At 45.5% G+C, this 14,360-nt stretch overlaps 2 protein-coding genes across 4 annotated transcripts in view; one reads left to right on the top strand and one right to left on the bottom strand.

The window, feature by feature from the left end:
* Window positions 1-10,342, bottom strand: part of CTDSPL (CTD small phosphatase like) — a 121,440-nt gene extending 111,098 nt beyond the window's left edge. Inside the window, exon 1 of one of the 3 annotated variants that reach the window (XM_017847401.1) lies at window positions 10,172-10,342. In XM_017847401.1, coding sequence (XP_017702890.1) covers window positions 10,172-10,250 — 79 coding nt within the window. In that variant the 5' untranslated portion in view covers window positions 10,251-10,342. The remainder of the gene's footprint in view (window positions 1-10,171) is intronic. The other 2 variants (XM_017847404.1, XM_017847405.1) reach the window with 2 other exon arrangements.
* A 679-nt stretch (window positions 10,343-11,021) lies between these two features.
* Window positions 11,022-14,067, top strand: LOC108512233 (uncharacterized). Its single transcript, XM_017847391.1, has 2 exons — window positions 11,022-11,761; window positions 11,937-14,067. Exons 1-2 carry the CDS (start codon window positions 11,492-11,494, stop codon window positions 12,183-12,185), a joined length of 519 nt encoding a protein of 172 aa, XP_017702880.1. The 5' UTR covers window positions 11,022-11,491; the 3' UTR covers window positions 12,186-14,067.
* The last annotated feature ends 293 nt before the right edge of the window (window positions 14,068-14,360 follow it).

Here is a 14,360-nt window from a genome sequence, read left to right as displayed (position 1 = left end):
CTATGGTGACAGTAAAAAGATCAGTGGTTGCCAGGGATTGGGCAGGGGAGACAGACAGGAATAAGTGGAGCACAGAGGATGTTTAGGGCAATGAAATTATTCTGTATAATACTATAATGGTGGGTATATGTCATTATACATTTGTCCAAACTCACAGAATATAAAACTCCAGGAGTGAACCCTTATGTTCTTGGACCTTGGGTGATGATGACATGTCGACATAGGTTCATCAATTGTAATAAATGGGCCACTCTGGTGTGGGATGTTGACAGTATGGGGAGCTATGCATCTGTGCGGTCAGGGAATATATGGAAATTCTTTGTGTTTTCTGCTCAGTTTGGCTGTGAACCTAAAACTGCTTTCAAAATAAAGTATATTTTTAAAAAGTATTGAACTGAATGAAAACCAAAAATGCAAAATATCAAAATTTGTGGGACACAGCTAAGGCAGTCTTGAGAGAGAAACTTGTAGCACTAAATGCATACATTAGGAAAGGGAGAAAGTCTCAAATCATTCATCTAAGTGCCCCTTCAAGAACCTAGAAAAAGAAGAGCAAAATAAACCCAAATAAAGCAGAAGGAAGGAAATAAAGATAAGAACAGAAATCAACAAAGTTGAAAACAGAAAAGCAATTTAAAAAATCAATGCAACAAAGAACTGGTTATTTGTAAAGAATAAGAAAATTGAGAAACCTCCAGCAAGATTGATACACAAAAAATAAGATGGAAGACACACATTGTCAGTATCAGGAATGAAACAGGGCATAACACTACAGATTCTGCAGGCATCAAAAAGATAATAAGCGAATAATGCTATGAATAGTTCCATACACACCAATTTGACAACTTAGATGAAATGAATCAAATCTCAGAAAAATTAAAAACTTCCCAAGTTACCCAATCTGAAAGAGATAATTTGAATAGCTCTATAACTATTAAGAAAATTCAATTTGTAGTTTAAAAATTCCCCCCAACCCCCATCTCCCTGAAAAAAAGTCCAGGTCCAGATGATTTCACTGGAAAATTCACAACAATTCTACACAATCTCTTAACACCAGATAAAGACAACACAAAAAAAGAAAACTGCAGACCAACATCACTTACAGAAAAAAAAAATCCTTAACAAAATATTAGCAAATAGAAGTCACCAATATATAGAAAGAATTATATACCACAGCCAAGTAAGGTTTATTCCATGGGTGCAAGTCTGGTTCAATATTCAAAAATCAGTTTAATCTATCACATTAACAGACTAAAGGAGAAAAATCACATGATTACAATAATTGTTGCAGAAAAGCATAAGACAAAAGTCAACATCCATTCTTGATTAAAAACTCTCAGAAGGGCCGGGCGCGGTGGCTCAAGCCTGTAATCCCAGCACTTTGGGAGGCCGAGATGGGCGGATCACGAGGTCAGGAGATCGAGACCATCCTGGCTAACATGGTGAAACCCCGTCTCTACTACAAAATACAAAAAATCAGCTGGGCGTGGTGGTGGGTGCCTGTAGTCCCAGCTACTCGGGAGGCTGAAGCAGGAGAATGGCATGAACTCGGGAGGCGGAGCTTGCAGTGAGCTGAGATCCGGCCACTGCGCTCCAGCCTGGGCGACAGAGCGAGACTCCGTCTCAACAAAACAAAAACAAACAAACAAAAAAAAAAAAACAACTCTCAGAAGAATTGAATTAGAAGGTTACTTTCAACCTGTTAAAGACTTCTATTAAAAAACCTACAGCTGACATTATACTCACGATAAAAGACTGGAAATGCTTTCCCCCAAGACTGGGAACAACGCAAGGATGTCCATTCTCACCACTCTTGTTCAATATACTACTAAAGTTCCAGTCAGTGCAATAAAGCAAGAAAAAGAAATAAAAAGTATACAAGTCAGAAATGAAGACATATAAGTGTTCTTATTTGATGACATGTTTGTCTATGTAAAAAACCTCAGAGAATCTATAAAAAGTCTCTTAACAACTAATAAGTGAGCTCAGCAAGGTCATAGGATACACGATAAGTATTCAAAAATCTTTTGTATGTCTATGTATTAGCACTGAACACGTGAGCACCAAAATAAAAAATAAATACAATTGACAGTTGCTTAAAAAATAAACACTCTACAGCATTGTAGGATAACTATGGGCGGGCAACAATACTATAGTTTTAAATAACTAAAAGGAGGATAATAAATGCACCCAACACAAAGAAATGATAAATATTTGAGATGATGGATATGCTAATTACTCTGATCTGATCACTATGCAATGTATGTATATCATCATTATATACTCTATAAATATGTATAATTATGATGTAGCAATTAAAATATGTATAGTTTAAAAAGAACACTCAGATGTAAATCTAATAAAATATTAATAGGACTTGTATGCTGAAAGCCTGATGGCAGAATCAAAGATCTAAATAAATAGAGAGACATACTGTGTTCATGGATTGGAAGACTTAATCTAGAAAAGATGTCAATTCTCCTCAAATTGACACACAGGTTTAATTCAATTCCTTTCAAAATCTCAGGAAGCTTTTTTGCAGATATAAACAAGAGTATTGTAAAATTTATATAATGCAGCAACAAAACTAGAACAGCTAAAACAATTTTGAAAAAGAACAAAAGTTGGAAGGATCAGTCTACTCTATATAATGACTTATTATTTAGCTACAGTAATCAAGACTATATAGTATAGGCGGGGGATGGACATATAGATCAGTGGAACAAAAAAACAAACCCAGAAACAGACTCACGTAAATATGCCCAACTAATTTTTGACAAAGATGCAAAAGAAATTCAAAGCAGGAAGAACAGATAACTTTTTCAACAAATGTAGCTGAAGCAACCAGACACTCAGAGACAAAAAACCAAACCAAAGTTTCACGCCTTATTAAAAAATGGACTCAGAATGGATCATGAACGTAAATTTAATGTAAAATCATAAAACTTGGAAAAAGCGTAGGAGAAAACCTTTGGGATCCAGTGCCAGGCATAGCGTTCTTGGATTTGACCTCAAAAGCACAATCAATAAAAGGAAATACTTATATATTGCATCTTATCAAAATTTAAAACTTTTGCTCTGCAAAAGGCTCTTAAGAGGATGAAAAGCCAAGCTATAGGCTAGAAGAAATACTTGCAAACCACATAACTGAAAAAGGACTAATATCTATCATACATAAAAATTCTCAAAACTTGACAGTTTAAAAAAATCCAATCAGAACATGGGCAAAAGACATGAAGGGGGCCGGGCGCGGTGGCTCAAGCCTGTAATCCCAGCACTTTGGGAGGCCGAGACGGGCGGATCACGAGGTCAGGAGATAGAGACCATCCTGGCTAACCTGGTGAAACCCCGTCTCTACTAAAAAATACAAAAAACTAGCCGGGCGAGGTGGCGGGCGCCTGTAGTCCCAGCTACTCGGGAGGCTGAGGCAGGAGAATGGCGTAAACCCGGGAGGCGGAGCTTGCAGTGAGCTGAGATCCGGCCACTGCACTCCAGCCTGGGCGACAGAGCGAGACTCCGTCTCAAAAAAAAAAAAAAAAAAAGACATGAAGGGATAGCTCATCAAAGAAGATATACAGAAGAAAAATAAGCACATGAAAAGATGTTCAACATCATTAGCCATCAGGGAAATGCAAATTAAAACCGTAATAAGCTACCACTACATACCAGAATGGCTAATATGAAAAATAGTGAAGTGATAATTACTCAAGGTGATGGATACCCTAAATACCCTGATTTGATCATTACATTATTCTATGGGTATAAAATATCATATGTACCTCAGAAAAATGTACAAATATTATATATCAGCTTTTAAAAAAGAAATGGAAAAGGTAACTCAAAGGAGTTCTTTTTAAAAAAGAAATGAAAAAGGTACCTCAAAGGTGACAAAAGAGTTCTGTAGCTTGTGATGGTGGTTATACAAATATAAATGTGTTAAAGATGCATAAAGCTATAAAAATGAATTCATGCAAAACCTGGTGAAATGTAAGGTCTGTAGTCTAAAAAACTGTATTTGCCAATGTCAATTTCCTGGTTTTGATAATGAAATATACAATTATATAAGATGTTAGCATTAGGGGACACTAGGTGATGGGTACATGGCACCTCTCTGTATTATTTTTGCAACTTCAAGTCTATAATTATTTCAAAATAAAAAATTTTAAAAATAGTGACAACACCAAATGCTGGTGAGGATGCAGAGAAACTGGATCACTTATACATTGCTGGTGGGTATATAAAATGCTACATTTACTCAAGAAAACAGTTTGGCAGTTTCTTTAAAAAGTAAATATGAAACTACCATATGATCCAGCAATTGCACACTGGGCATTTATCCCAGAGAAATGAAGACTTAGGTTCAAACAAAAACATGTATACCAATGTTTATTGCAGCTTTATTCATAATACTCAAAATCTAGAAACAATCTACATATCATTCAAAGCGTGAATGGTTAAACAAACTCTGGTATATCCATATCATGGAATACAATTGAACAATTAAAAAATATATATGAATATAAGGAACGACCTGGATGAATCTCCAGATAATTATGTTGAGTGAAAAAAAGCAATTCCAAAAGATCACATACTGTTTGATTCCATTTAGATAATGTTCCTAAAAATGTAAAATTTTAGAAATGTAGAGTGGATTAGTGGTCACCAGTGGGCTAAGGACCAGGGTGGGCATGGGAGGGAAGCAGTGTGACTCTAAAGGGCAACAGGACGGATCCTCCTGGTGATGAAATTTTTCTGTACCTTGACTACATCAATGTCAACATCCTGATGTGATATTATACAGTTTTACAAGATGTCAGTAATAAGAGAAGCTGGGTAGAGGGCATAGAAAGTCTCTGTGATTTCTTAAAACTGCGTGTAAATTTACAGTTATCTCCAAATAAAAAGTTTAATATAAAAAAGTTAATCTGAATCTACTTCAAATCTGTTTCTGTCATCTGAAATAATTACTGCTTCCAAAAGTCTTCTCTTTGCTATAATTTTGTTATCAGCCCAAAGCTTAAAGTTTCTGAGTTAACACTGAGTATTACAAACATTTAAAGGAAACATACCTAGCACCTTAAGCCAAAATATCTGCTCAAACAAAATTTCCTGCAGAAATCTCATCAAGGACACAAATTAGCTTACAAAATAATTAACTGCTTAGATATCATTGATATGTTCTTGCTAATACTGCATACTAATTGAGATTTTTTTGGTTTTATTATTGTTAAATTCCCTCAAATTATTTATTTCCCTTCAAAGAGCTATGGGAAATTTCTTTTTTTAGTTAAAAAATTTCATCTGTAAAATGAGTATATCTCATTAATAGTTAAACAAAAGGCAAAGTTTCCTCTCCCTAGAGGAATCTTTGTTGTCCAGTCCTCTCCCAGAGGAATATTTGTTGTCAGTTTATTTCCTTCCATATTACCTTTTCTGTATTTCTAAACAAATACACAGTTGTGTGTGTGCGTGTGTGATTTCTTTTTTTACCAAGGTAGGAACCATACTGTTTATACTGTTCTTCAAAATTTTTCCTGCTTTAAAATGTCTTGAAAATTCACATATCGATCGGTATGTTTAGATTTAATTTAGCTCATTCTTTTCAACTGCCTCACAGCATTCTGCTATTGATGTATCATAGCCTAACCATTCACCTACTGACACTTAGGATGGTTCTAATACTTGCTATTGCAAGCAATGTAGTCATTAAGTGAAAATCCTTGTACGTGATTCTTTGAGCACAAATGAGGTTATTTCTCTAGGACAGAAACTTAGAAGTAGAACAGGAGCTTTCAATGCGTGGTCAATACTGCTGTTTGGCTGAACCAATACCTGTTTCCATCTATTTTCAATCTTCTCCCCTTCTGCCTCCCACAGCAAAGGCTGGAAAAGCTGGAAACTCACTTTCCTCACTCTGTTTGCAGCAAGAGGTGGCCATGTGGCCTGGTTCTGGCCAATTAAACATCAGCAAAGTTTTCTGGGTGGTCCCTAGGAATGTTTTTGTGTTTTTGCTTTCCAGGTAAAAGGAATACACAAGACTAGCACTGTTTCTTTTTCCTGCCCTAAAGGTGGCTGTGGTGTTTGGAGGGGTGGCAGTCATGGTATAACATGAGGGAAAACCAGGAGAATCACTATGATGTTGGCCCTAGTACCAATGAGTTGCTGAACCAAAGCTATCAGCAGCCTACCTCAGACAGCTTATTATGTGGGAAGAACAAACTCCTATTTTTTTTTTTTTTTTTTTTTTTTTTTTTTTTTTTTTTTTTTTTTTTTTTTTTTTTGAGACGGAGTCTTGCTCTGTCGCCCGGGCTGGAGTGCAGTGGCCGGATCTCAGCTCACTGCAAGCTTCGCCTCCCGGGTTTACGCCATTCTCCTGCCTCAGCCTCCTGAGTAGCTGGGACTACAGGCGCCCGCCACCTCGCCCGGCTAGTTTTTTGTATTTTTTAGTAGAGACGGGGTTTCACAGTGTTAGCCAGGATGGTCTCGATCTCCTGACCTCGTGATCCGCCTGTCTCGGCCTCCCAAAGTGCTAGGATTACAGGCTTGAGCCACGGCGCCCGGCCAACGAAATCCTATTGGTTTAAGCTGCAGCTAATCTGGTTTTGTTACTTGCAGCCAAATGTATTCCTAATTGATTCAGTATTAAATTACTCTCTAAAAACTCTGTACTCACCTTATTCTCTCACAAAAGTCTATTAAGTCATTTTTCAAACTTTTGTCTACTTTGAATATTGGCAGTCATTTAAATGTTCAACCAAGCTGATGCATGAAAAGGTTTCACATGAAGTAGAGCACCATTTCATATATTTATTGGCCATTCAGATTTCTTCCTCTATGACTTTCTTGTTCCTAACTGTTGTCCACTTTTCTACTGTACTGTTGGACATTTTCTTATTAATGTGTAACAGGAAACTTCCAGATTGCAAAGTAGGCTGGGTTAAACTTACAGGGAAATTTGTCTCTTTATCTTGACATTATCAACCAAATCAAACACAATTGTAAGATATGAGCATTCTGTGACAGGCCAGGCTGGCAGTGACAGTCATCTCTGAGTTGTGCACCACCACGTGGCAATGTGTCAAGAAGTAATTCAACTTGGTGCAAAACACCACAGCCCATGCTTAGTACTTCCTTTGTAAATCTGTATCTAAAGAAAGATTTATGGAATCACGACACACTGTTGGACCAGGCAGAGACTTTAATGTACATCATCTCTTTGAACCCTCAGGTCACACCCTAGAGGTAGTCATTACTATTCCTATTTTAGAGAATAAATGATGAAAGTAAACATGTAAAAGCAATAGTTTCTTTCCTATTATAAAACTTAAAATATTCCAGGCCCCAAAAAAATGTGTTTAAATTTTTTAAAACAAAGTAATTGTTTATCTCAAAATAAATTATGTAAAATAATGTAAAATTATGCAAAAATGTATTTTACATAATTTTATGGGCCCATCTGAAGATATCAACACGCTTAAGCTAGAAACATTGCTGAACCTATTTACTGGTTTATAAATCTGAAGAAACTGTTCCAACATTTGGCACTAGGTCTAGAGTCTATTGCCACATTATAGGTAATCAAAATTATTTTCATTTTTTTAAGTGAATAACTAAATTGAGTAGGATTTCAATGCTTCAGCAAGAAGGACCTACTAGCCAACCACCCCACCCCAGGGCTGCAGGTAAAGAATTCCTCTAATCAGTTAACAAACAACCCATCTGACACTGGCAAACAAAAATAGGCTGCTAAAGATAATAAAAGATTGTCATGGGCCGGGCGCGGTGGCTCAAGCCTGTAATCCCAGCACTTTGGGAGGCCGAGATGGGCGGATCACAAGGTCAGGAGATCGAGACCATCCTGGCTAACCCGGTGAAACCCCGTCTCTACTAAAAAATAACAAAAAAAAAACTAGCCGGGCGAGGTGGCGGGCGCCTGTAGTCCCAGCTACTCAGGAGGCTGAGGCAGGAGAATGGCGTAAACCCGGGAGGCGGAGCTTGCAGTGAGCTGAGATCCGGTCACTGCACTCCAGCCTGGGCGACAGAGCGAGACTCCGTCTCAAAAAAAAAAAAAAAAGATGTCATGAAAAGTAATGTAAACAAGTTGAATAGAACAAGCACTATCCTGGAGTATTTGTATATGGTTTGGATTTTGGATAGATTGATTCTTTGTTTTAAAAATCCTAGCCGCTAGAGGAAAAGGGAAAGTTGGCAGAGCTCCTGCTCCTGGAGTCAGGTGGGGGGCAGCAGGAGGTCTGAGGCTCTGAAAAATATTTCCCTGCTTTGTGCCACACCTCTCCTCAAAGAGCTGTGGATTCTCTTCTGGCAAAGCATCACACAAAGCATTCAATCTACAGCTGGTGAGGAGCACAGGCAGCAAACCTCCTTGATGCCTCCAACCAAATGCTCCCTGAGGGCACACACCCAGCCAGGGCTCCAAGAACTAACAGCCCCTATGGCAGGAAGGCCAGATCACCAAGCAGCTGCCCACTTGGGTCCCAGAGAAATACGGGGATTTACCTGGAGCACTCTCTTGCAGAATTTTTTAGACCATCTGAAAGGCACAGAAAAATGCCTGAGAGAGTTTGAATTCTTTATTTTACATAAAAGAAATCCAGTCTGCAGACGCATACAATGTTTGTGGTCTACGAAAACTGCAAACAGGTTAACAAATGCCCAACCTGAGGGTACCTGCTGGTTCCTTCCATTTTTCTGATGGGCTTGCCCAGTGGCCTCTGCCTGGGGAGAGGCAGAATATTCCCCTCACTCCCACCCAGATTTCTAGCAGGGGCTGCACACCTCACCCACTGGTTCAGCAAAGGCAGGAGCCCCTAGAAAATCTGACTCGTCCCCAAAGCCGGCTGTGGCCAGCTCTGGCCTGGAGAGGGGTCAGGGGTCCTGGCGGGCTGCACCTGACCTCAGTCCAGGTGTTCACGAGGCGCATGACAGGAAGAGAATGAGGCAAGCTTTAGTCACCAGAACAAAACAAGCCAGATTCCTTGACCCTTCAAAACAGTCTGTCCAAGCCCCAACACACTAGAGGCACAGAAAGCTCCAGGCATGCAAGAGAGGGGGACACGCCAAGTCTCTAAGTGGGAATATAGACACCAAGAGAAAGAGCCAAAAGGAAACAGAATGGGTGGCTGGGGTCAAAATGTGCCAAAATCAAACCAGGCACAGAAGCACAGTGCTGGCTGAGCCCTTGGCCAGCTCTCTGGGAGGGGACACTCCTGGCACCATAAGGACTCCACAAGTGCCCTTTAAAGCTGGGTCCTGAGAGGGTCCTGGAAGGGCCAGGCCTTGTAAGTCCTCCCAACAGGCTGGTGGCCCCGAGACAGCCAAGAGTGGAAAAGGGAGAAAGTGGGGATGGCTCCGAACTGCCTCTTCTCCCCCACAGACTCCAGCACTTGCACAACCAACTAAACACACACAGACACATGGCTTCATTGTCTGATACACAGGAAAGCACACACATCTGTATACACAGGTTCGTGGTTAGGTGCACAGCCTCATTGTGTGTAATTTACACATACACATCCTCCCAGTAGAGGTACACAACACATTCAATCTGCCAGTTGGGTGGTGTAGTCACACGATCATACACACACACAAACTCTGTCAGGAGTGAACAGACATAGAACCTCTCCAGGCTCACGCTCACGCACACACATTCCACAACTCCTCAGTCAGGCCCATACAAACCTCTAATACACATAACACAAACTCACAGCCTGTCAGGAAAAAAAGCACTCAACAACGTCTCCGTTAGGTTCGCAAACCCTTACAATCTCACAACCTCTCTGTGAGATGCACACACACCATTACAATCGCTCTGTCCGCGTGTGCGCACACACACACACATAACACACGTCTGTGTTAGGTGTACACACAGGCTCACAACTTCTCTGCGGGCGTGCGCGCACACAAACTCACAACCTCCCGGGTAGATGAACACTCGCTCCCAGTCTCTCCGCCAGCCCCTGCACACTCACACTGGCTCGGTCGGCACACGCACTCTGGCAGCCTCGCTCTCCTCCGGGCGCACCCCACACCCACGCACCCTCCGGGCCCTGTGCACCCCTCCCCCAGGCCCGTGCCGGCGCCCGGCAGTGAACTCCAGCGACGCGGGGTGTGCGCACGCCCCCGGCCAGCGGCCGCCTGCGGCCCTCCTCACCTTTCTCGCCCGCGCCCGGCACCCGGCCCTCGTCCTCCTTGGGGTTGGTCACCTGGGTGATGATGGCCGGGCCGTCCATGGGTGAGCGGCGCGGCGGCCGCCCGCAGGCCCGGCCCCCCGCAAGCCAAGCGCGCGGGGGCGCGGCGCGGGGGGCGCGGGGGCGCGGCGCGTGGGGGCGCTGCAGCCGCCGCCTGGGCGCGCCCGCCGCCGCCCCGCCTCTGGGAGAGGCGGCCCGGCCCGCGCCCCAGCTCCCGCCGCCCGCCGCCGCCGCTGGGCTCGAGCGGCCGCCGCCTCGGTCACCATGAACCCCGGAGCCGCGCCCCGGGAGAGCAGCGCACGGGGAGGCGGAGCGGGAGCCGGCGCCGCTGGAAGCGGAGCGGGAGGGCGAGGGGGAAGGAGCGAGCGAGGGCGGGAGGGCGGGAGAGAGAGGAGGGAAGGAGAAAGGAAGGGAGGGAAAGAAGAAGGGCGGGCGAGTGGGTGTGTCCCGGCCCGGGGACCGGCCTCCGCCGCGGGCTCTGCCCCCTCGCCTGCTCGCCTGGTGGGGGAGAGGGGAGCGGGGCCGACACGGGGTGAGTGGAGGGCGGAAGGGGCTGCCGCGCGCGCGGGGCCCGGGGCAGTTGAGTGGGGTGAGGGGTGAGGGGTGTAGCAGACGGCACGGGGGCTGGGGGGGTAGAAGTGAGGGGTGTCAGGGAGGCCTGGGAGAATGAGTGAGGTGAGAGGCCTGGGGTGTGAGAGACGTGGGGAGGAGTCTGAGGCAGATGGGTGGGGTGAGGGGAGCGGGAGAATTCGCGGGGGCCCGCGGGGGACAATGGCAGGATTCGGAAGGGTGAGGTGTGGGAGCCCAGGGGCCGAGGGGGCATGGCATGGAGGCAGGAGCGAGGAAGGAGGCCCGAGGAGGGATATTTACCGCGAGGAGGCGCGGGAAGGGCTGGGCGGAGGTGCTGGGCGAGGGGCGTCCCGGCGAGGGAACCGAGGGGCCTGGGGCGTGAGTGCGGAGGGAAGTGGTGTGCAGAAGTGGGGGCTGCCCAGAAGCGGTCTTGACAGCCAGACGGCCCGCAGAGGGGCCCGGGCGCGGCGCTGCTGTGATGGAGGCCAGGAACGTGGGGAAGGTTCGGAGAGGCCCAGGGCTGCGCTGCCCGGCCTCAGGGGTCCCAGGAATGGGTGAAATCGGGAGTGATCTGTGCAGAGAGGGGATCTGCGGACTGGGCCAGCGGCTCAGGTTGTGCGGATGCTGGCGGGACTCGCATCAGCGTTCGGCCCCAGAGCCCGCGTGAGGGGCTGCGGGTCCTGAAGGACCAACCTCCTGTACGTGAGGGTGTCATGACTGAGGGGGCCCTGGGCAGTGGGCATTTTCGGGTGCCGTGCAGCAAGGGGACCGGGGGAGTCCGTCGAGGGCACAAGAGCGGAAGGCGCTGGTGGCAAACCGAGCCTGGCAGAGACTGTGCTTGTGCAAGGCAGCCGGCCACTGTCAGGCCTAGGACGACGGCCAGAGCGTGGGAGAGACAACAAAGTGCCCCCTCAGCCTGGGAGCGTCGGGGCCCTTTGGCTCCCGCGTCCTCAGCTTCCAACTTACAGGCCACACTCAGCACAGTAAGCCAGGGGGCGGGGTAGTGCCGCAGGAGGGCGGGTCCGGGGGCGGGGCAGGAGAACTCGCGCGCGCTCTCCACCAATCAGGAGGGCCTGGGAGGGTCTACAGGGCGCGACGTTGGTGGGCAGGGTTCAGTGGGCGGCCTCAGGCGAAGAGCTGCCTGCCTCCCCCTGCCAGGTTGCGCGCGCACTTCAGACCTTGCGGTCATGTCCAGCTCTTCTGTGGCTTCCAGCAGGCGAGGCCAAACAGGATCTTTCTCACTTCCCCACATCTCCTGGATCCTGGAGCTGGATGCAGTCAGGTCCCGTGCTCACCGGGGGAACCGGCGAGCCGCTCCAAAGTATTAAAGGACACTTCCGGAAGAGCCTTTGGCCTGTGGTCAGCCTGCAGACCTCGGTGGTCTCTGTACCTGTAGGAGCCCCATGAGGGTCCAGGTGTGGGAGACAGTCCTGGGACAGGGCTCCTGCGGCCGAGGCAGGTGGGAAGGCACTCCAGGGGAGCTGCTGTAAAAGGTAGTTGGTAGGCAAGAGGTGGGCGTTCTGCTCCAAATCCAGGACCTCCACTGGCATTCTGGCTGTGTGTGTGTGTGGGCGGGACCGGGTGCCAGTTGCCCTTGGGGCGTACTTACGTGTGTGTAGCTGCTTTTCCAAGGGCACCTTTGGGACCCCAGTGAATCACCTCATGGGGTTGATCCATGATGGTGGAAGAAGTGCCCTTTTAGTCAGTAAGGCAAGCCCCAGTGTAATAGCCCAGGCTCCAGGGCATGCCCTTCTTAATTCTCCCAAGTACAGATCACATTAGGGCCCCATGGCACGCAGCATTTCCCTTGTTCTGACTTCTAACGCTCTTCACATTTGTTATGAGGATGTGACTGGCCTGGGACCAGGTGAACTCAATTTCCTAGAAAATAAAAAATAAAAAGACTTCTGAATTCTAAGGGGTCAGAGAAGGATCTTCCAGAGATTGCTGAGTGGGGAGGGCCTGGGGATATGGTTCTACAGTTTTTGGTCATAACCAAAAAGATTAGCATCTCTGCTGCCTGGTTGATGAAGCATCCCAAATAGTCCATCAGCAAAGGCAAAGGGATGGGAACATTTGGAGTCACTGATTCACATGCTTGAGGGCTCGATCCCTTATTTGGGAGGTGGGAGGTACTTCCAGAGCTTCTGTTCACTTAGGCTGGGAAGCTCAGAGCTCAGTGGAACAGGGCTAGAGGAAGTCATTTTCATATATAGTGTCTTTCCTGTTTGGCCTCTTTTGTAGCAATGACTCCCCAGGACCCTCCAGTAACAATTTTCCCTTATCTGCATCCCCCACCATCCTCAGAATCCTAAGATCACCTTGAAAAAAAACCCTTACCTTCGCCCAAGTCTTTGTTTCAGGCTCAAGTAAGAAAACAACTTGCTATCTTTTAAGTCCTTGTTCCCCTCAGTTATGCTGTTTGATTTATTGTTTATCAATATTAATTGAATCAAATAAAAATATCACCTATAGCCCTATCACCATCCCTTAGTCAATCCCAAATTTCCTCCATTTCTCCCTGTCTTTGCCTATATGCTGACATAATTTTATGTAGCTATAAAAAAGCCATGTTTAAAATTATAAGGTGTGGTGACATAATTGCTGTAACTACCATTATAAGTGATTGCATAATACCTTACTGAAACAGTCTTAGATAACACAGTATTTTGGTTTTATACATGAAAGAAAGATTCAAAAATTGTTGGGACAAGTGACTATCCATGAGGAGAAAATATATTTTTATCCCAGTGCTTACGGCGTATTCAAGATAGATTGAATAAATATAAAAAATTAACATAAATAAATACACCAGAACAAATATGGGTGTATTTGCTTTTTGATCTCGGATGGGAAAGGCCTAAGAGTGACAAAAACTTAAGAAATTGCCAGGATAAGATTGATAAATTTGGCTGTATTCATTGAACAAACATTTATTGAGTACCTTCTATATGCAAGGTTCTGCTCTAGTCACGGGATCTCAGAGTTATCTAAAATGACAAGTAGGGAGTTGAGCTATCATACTCTCACACAAGTCAGTCAGTCGTAGCCAAAGGCTGTCCCTGGGGGCCTTAAGTCCGTGGGCATTCTGGGGCTCTCTGGGAATAGGAGCAAAGCAGCCCCGATGTCCTGAGGACAGGTGCCAGCCATGGGAGGCCAGAGCACATCAAGCCCCAGTAGGGGACGTCCAGAAACAGTGAAAGGGGCCCAAGCAGACCTAGACAGAGCACCAAAGTGTTGGTTGAAGTCACATTTCCCAAATTCCCATCATACAGTGTCCTTGTACCACCTGTACAAGAACAGGTTTAATACTTTTCTTGAATTTTTATTTAAATATAATTATTTTAATAGAACACTAGTGGATTAGGTTTGTTTGTTTGTTTGAGATGGAGTCTTGCTCTGCTGCCCAGGCTGGAGTGCAGTGGCGCAATCTCGGCTCACTATAACCCCCACCTCCCGGGTTCAAGGGATTCTGCCTCAGCCCCCTGAGTAGCTGGGATTACAGGCACGCACCACCACACTTGGCTGATTTTTGTATTTTTAATAGAGATGGGGTTTCACCATGCTGGCCAGGCTGGTCTC

This window comes from Rhinopithecus bieti, unplaced genomic scaffold, assembly GCF_001698545.2.
Source record: "Rhinopithecus bieti isolate Rb0 unplaced genomic scaffold, ASM169854v2 scaffold_30015, whole genome shotgun sequence".
NCBI classification, from domain to species: Eukaryota; Metazoa; Chordata; class Mammalia; order Primates; family Cercopithecidae; genus Rhinopithecus; species Rhinopithecus bieti.
The sequence above is the reverse complement of the archived record's forward strand: the minus strand, read 5'-3'. Positions and strand labels throughout refer to the sequence as shown.